Here is a 6185-nt window from a genome sequence, read left to right on the forward strand (position 1 = left end):
TGGTATTAGCTTTTGTGCAATTGTGCTGAATTAGAAATACACTTGACGAAAAATAGTTGTCTTATTTTTGGTCGAAATGATGGCCTTCATTCGTTGGTGAAGTTGGCCCACTAAATTTCTAGAAGTTATTCAACTGAATTTGGGCCCAATATCCATTCCTACTGGACAAAAAGAACAATATTAGATGTTATGGGCGGGTCAGTTTTGTGGCCCAAGGCCATGTCCAGAAAAATAAAAAGGTTTAGGGTGGAGCTGCGGGGAATCGAACCCCGTGCCTCTCGCATGCGAAGCGAGCGCTCTACCATATGAGCTACAACCCCTGATGTAAAATCTTGAATTTCAGTCATTATGAGGACAACTATTGTCCAATCAAAATTTCTTTTATTTATCATATCATATGATATCATGTCAAATCAAATCAAAGGTTTTATCAATTATAAACAAATTATTAATTTTAAATAAATTATTTCAATTCAAGATTTAGTTCAGTTTTGTTTTCTGTTGTTTTATCAAATCGAATCTGTTGAAGATTTTGTAATCATATTGAATTTATTTATTAGTTTTGATTATATTATAATTAGATTTAAATTTTAAACTGAGAGAATGTTATAGTTTTCTGGAATTTTCTACTTAAGCTACCTGCGGGTTGTTTGTTTTTCTCGCACTCTAACCATCTCTACTGTTTATGCAGCCTATATAAAGCACTCTAAGATTCCATTCTCTCTGTTAAACCCTACTCCCTTCAAAGCTCAAATCTTGAATCCCCTTCGAGTCACACGACCGACTCGACTCACTCACTCTCTAATGGCGATCATCTCCGATTTCAACGAAGATGACCACAAAGAAACTCGCACCAAACTCTCATCTTCCTCCTCTCAATCCCCTTCTTCTTCTTCCTCTTCCTCCTCATCGTTCAGCGCCAGCTTCGATCCCTCAAATCCCGTCGCTTTTCTCCAGAAGGTCTTCGATTTCGTCAACCAAGAAAGTGACTTCTTTGGAACTGACGCGGCAGAGAAAGAGATCGCCTCACTGGCACGTGCCACTAGGGACAAGCGCAAGAAGAAAGCGGAGGAGCTCAAGGCTGCCGCCGCCGCCGAGGCTGAAGCCAAAAAGAAGGCAGAGAAGAGGCTGAAGGAGGAGAAGGAGCACAAGTCTGCTCAAGACACGAAGAAACAAGAATCTGCTGCTAAAATAGGTGAATTCATTCCCAATTTGAAATTTATGCTTGTTCTCGTGGCCTTATCATCTTGAATTGATTCAATTTTTGAATTTGTTATACCATAGTATTGAATATTTTCAATTTATTTTGATGAATAAGATAGAATATGGATTCTATGTAGTGACTAGTGAAAATTCACAATTGCATTGCTCTATGTGTGTGTGTGTGCGTGTGTTCGTGTATGCAATTCTTTTAATCTTGCCAAAACATTAGTTTCGTAGGCTTAATAATGTTGTGAACCGAATAGTGTTTATTAATATCAAGATTTTCCATAGTTTGCGAAAAAGTAATCCTTTGTGCTAAAGAACCATGGGTGCAATTGTCTACACCGGTTGCATATCTATTAAACTTTTGAGCTATGAATCTGAAGTTTAATAATTGTTTTTATATATATATTTGGACAGTTCCTAACAAAGGTAATGGTATGGATCTGGAGAAATATTCCTGGACTCAGACTCTACAGGAGGTCACTGTTAATGTTCCGGTGCCAAGTGGAACCAAATCAAGGTTTGTTATCTGTGAGATTAAGAAGAACCATATAAAAGTTGGACTTAAAGGCCAGCCACCAATTATTGAGGTAAGATTTCTATCCTAATAATATCAGTTTATACATGATATATCCAACAATACTTGAATGTTACTCCTTATTCATAATATGATCTGTGCCAGTTGGTAACCTTGTTCTGATGTTATTTTGTGTAATGACAGTGCTTATAATTGAATTTGTGTTTGCAGGGGGAACTATATAAGCCTGTCAAGCCTGATGACTGCTATTGGAGCATAGGTACTATACTACTTAAAAGTCAAAACTATGCTTAATCCTTCAAAGTGACCATAACCTATTATCATATTGATGAATTTGATATCTTAAATCATGAGCTGGCATTGTATTGAGTGAGCATATGCATTCGTACACTTGGGTTGATTTATTATTTGGGGGTCATGTGTTTTGAATTGGTTAATACTGTCAAGTGTCATGTCATCTCATCCATTGCATCTAAACCTATTTTGCAGAGGATCAAAGTGCGATTTCTATCCTTTTAACCAAGCATGATCAAATGGAGTGGTGGAAATGCTTGGTAAAAGGTGATCCTGAAATTGATACCCAAAAAGTTGAACCTGAGAATAGCAAACTTTCTGATCTCGATCCAGAGACTCGGCAGACTGTTGAAAAAATGATGGTAACTAATCCATAGTCTTTGACTTTAACTGGTTTTATAGCTTGTTATCATTGTTTTTGTTCTTTCATCTTTTTTCGTTTCTTAAGATCCTTTAGATAATTAGTTTCACTTGTCCGTATATCAGGGGAGTTATTTAGTATGTTTGTTCAAATCATGTCCTTTTCAAACCTATTTTGGTTTGATGCAAAAAGATCAAATAATAGTTTTGATATGTTAGGTTTGAGTTATTAGTCCTCTTCTTCAATGAAAATTTGCCTTAGGCTGCTTGAATTTTGTGAAACCTTAAATTGATCTACCATACATACCACTGCTCTTTCTTAGGAATCTATGATATTTCTTTCTTAATTGGTTGACAATTTTGTATTGTTTGTTTTGTACAGTTTGATCAGAGGCAAAAGTCAATGGGTCTTCCAACCAGTGATGAACTCCAAAAGCAAGAACTCCTAAAGAAATTTATGGCTGAGGTTGGTAATTGACTCTATTAAAACCTTTTCCGTTTTGGTTTGTCATTATCTGCCAAATTTGCTGACTTATATCTATCTGTTGTGTGTTTGCAGCATCCGGAGATGGACTTCTCAAGGGCAAAAATAGCATAAGCGCTGTGTTACTATTGGCGTTGTTCTTTTTTGTTTTAGTTCATTGTTATTACTTATTACTAGTCCGACATCACGTGCCAGCTTTTCTCTTTTACTAGTGTTATTTATGGTTCCCATTTAGTGTCTTTCTGTCTCATTTTTGTGTTCTGAACGCTGAACTTGTTCATAAATCATAATTATCTAGTGTTTTGGGAGAAATTCAACTTTTAATATAAATATGGTATGATAGATTGATGGGATATTAACTATGTTAGACTACGCTTAAATATTCTTGTTAAGAATAACAATTCAAAAGTAGTTTTGGTTTTTATTTAAAAATAAATAAATTACAGTGATGTCATTGTAAATTTTGTCAATTTTTATTTATTTATTTTTGTAACCCAGGCAAAGTTTTTATTTTAGCCGAAAGGCTTTTTCTGGGTATCGGGGATTGATGGTCCATATTCATACGAGAACCCATAGATAGCAGATACCCATCAATCTGCAGCTGAGATTGAATGAAAATTAGACCACCACTTTTCAAGTTTGGAATAATTCGAGATCAAAGGAATAATTCAAGATCAAAAAAGTTTGGAACAATTAGAAACATTCCTTTTTTGGACATGAATTAGAACACTTTTTTTTTCTTTTCTTGAATTAGAACTCAAGTCTTTCTTTCCCTCTTTTTTTGTTTTTGGGCGGTTTTCTTTCCCTCTTTTGTTTTGTTGTTTATGGACTATGAAGTGTTGTGGACTTTTTGGGCCCAGTAAGCATGTTGCTCTTTTGTGGGATTGTCAAAATTAAATAATGAATTTGGCCTTTGGGCCTATTTTAGTAGAAAAATATTCAATTCAATTAATGATATAAATATGTATCACCAAAAACAAAAAAAATGCTATAAATATTATGGATGAATCTAGAAAACAGTATTAACATGCCCATGTGAATTTTAATGCATGGGTAAAATTTATAAGTTTGAGAAGGTCTTTTACCAAGTTGATTTCTCTTATTCTTTTTATTATTATTTATATTTTTTTTTTAGAAAGATAAATTATTATTTGACTCAAATCCTAATTTAGTCTTTAATGTTTTAAACGTTTTATTTTTTTCTCAAAAAAATTTTAAACAAATTCAATATTGTTTTATTATTAAATTTGACACAAATAATTAACAAAATGAGTGACGTAGATGTTAACTACGTTATTGGTTTAAGTTATATCATATCTTCTTATACCAATGTATAACCAAAATTTTTTTATAATACTTTTCAAAATTTTTTGTACAAAATTTTAAATCTTAACAATAATTTATCAAAAATGTTATTAAATTTTTAATATGTTAATTATTTGTATTAAATTTAATATATAACAATATTAATTTTGTTTAAAATTTCTTAAAATTAAAATATAAGGTTTAAAACTTAGAGAATAAATTAAGATTTAATGGGGACAAAACACAAACCTTCCCTTTTATAAAAAGAAACCTACTAGCTCGAGACAGGAACATTCGACTTTTTTCTATTCATTCCCTACTTAAGAAGAAATGTTGGTGTACCACTCAAACCAACTCCGATGATTTATAAACAAATCAATTAATGGACTTTATCATTGTTAGAATGTTAGTAGTGAAATCAAACTCAATCATGTTATCCTGTATAAGCTACCCACAAGAAGAAAATAGAGACGCGTGGCCAATAATAAGCAAAGGTCCCTTTCCACATAAAGTAGATGATTGCAATGGCACTTCCACACCCCAATTGTCCTCTTCTCCTGTTACCATTTGGGCATTAACCCTTATGGTCCATATCATTTCACATAAACCCATCATTATCCTCAAGAAAGTGATGCCCTCTTTTGTATTTTCTGCTATATTCAGTTTTCGCACCCAAAAGGGCCAAAATCTGGTGAGAGAACAAATTGACATTTGCAAAGGGAGAGTCAAAATGTAGTGTTTAATTTGCTTGATTTTTAGGAATTGCCTCCACCCACAATTATTGATCCCGGTTGATAGCCGGACAAACTCTTCCAAATAGTAGCAACTATGACGGAGTATTTATTTTTAAGGATTGATTATTCTATCCCAACTATAATTTTATTAAATTTTTAATTAGATTTTTGTATTGTTTTTTTATTGAATTTCGGTACTATATTAGATTTTGTAGTTAAATTTTTACCGTCATAAAAATATTAAAATTAACAAAAAATTTTATTAAGCATATTTTGTTTAACAGAATATTCCATTAATTTTAACGTTTTTGTCATGCCAGGGACTTAGTTACAAAATTTGATATAGTATAGAGACCTAATTAAAAAAAATATAAAATCGTAATTAAAAATTCGATAAAATTATAAAGATCTACGGACTAATTAAACTTATTTTTTAAATTGGTTTTTTTTTAATTTTAATAAATATAAAAATTGCCTATTAAATTCGTCATTATATGTTTTATGTATATTTTTAAACAAAATAATCAATTACTAAAATAATCAAAATTTTTATAAACACCAAAAATCATTCACTGTATCTTTTGTATTCATGTGCATTGCTTTTTATTTTGCATTGGGGAGTTCTTAGTTTTTTTTTTTTTTTTCCCTTTTTTTAATATTTCTAAGATTTGATAAATTTCAGCACGTCCACTTTCTATTTGTTCAACTAACATTATTAACTTTCTTTCCAAACCTCGATCTATTTTTACGTACGATTAATGTATATTTTTAGAAACAAATAAAGAAGGCTGAGTTTCACTTGCCATTATAAATACTATATAATTGGCTAAAAAAGAAAACCTTGAATATATAATCTTAAAGCATGGTGACCTTAAATCATTAATCACATCAAATAATTTATTCCACTCGTGAAAAATATCATAATGTATGTCCGAACTAATTAAGCAAAGCGTGACAAGGTGGAGATGGCAAGCAAATTAGCTATGAGCTACTTGTCTCAAATATTGGAATCTTCTAAGCATATATATGCACAAGTGGCTTTTCAATTATGATTCAATAATAATAATAATAATAATAATACCCTATCATCGAAATGGATGTCCATGTCCATGTCCATGTTGTATGATGTGCATGTCACTGTTTATTCATTGCTCCATAGCAAGAAAACAGGAATCTGTTATCTCTTATTGAATCTGTCATTTTCTCTAACCTCCATGCTTTGGATTATTAGGGCTAAGACAAGCTATGCTACCAATGAGAAATC

The 6185-nt window shown here is 31.9% G+C and overlaps 1 protein-coding gene and 1 non-coding gene across 2 annotated transcripts; one reads left to right on the forward strand and one right to left on the reverse strand.

Annotated features, from left to right (window-relative positions):
* On the reverse strand, window positions 248–320 carry TRNAA-CGC. The gene has a single exon. It is a non-coding gene; the product is annotated as a tRNA-Ala (tRNA).
* On the forward strand, window positions 654–3235 carry LOC107605906 (protein BOBBER 1). The gene is made up of 6 exons (XM_016307849.2): window positions 654–1195; window positions 1624–1796; window positions 1955–2003; window positions 2234–2400; window positions 2781–2864; window positions 2958–3235. Exons 1-6 carry the CDS (start codon window positions 805–807, stop codon window positions 2994–2996), a joined length of 903 nt encoding a protein of 300 aa, XP_016163335.1. The 5' UTR covers window positions 654–804; the 3' UTR covers window positions 2997–3235.

The sequence above is a fragment of the Arachis ipaensis genome, chromosome B07 (assembly GCF_000816755.2).
Source record: "Arachis ipaensis cultivar K30076 chromosome B07, Araip1.1, whole genome shotgun sequence".
In the NCBI taxonomy this organism is placed as follows: domain Eukaryota; kingdom Viridiplantae; phylum Streptophyta; class Magnoliopsida; order Fabales; family Fabaceae; genus Arachis; species Arachis ipaensis.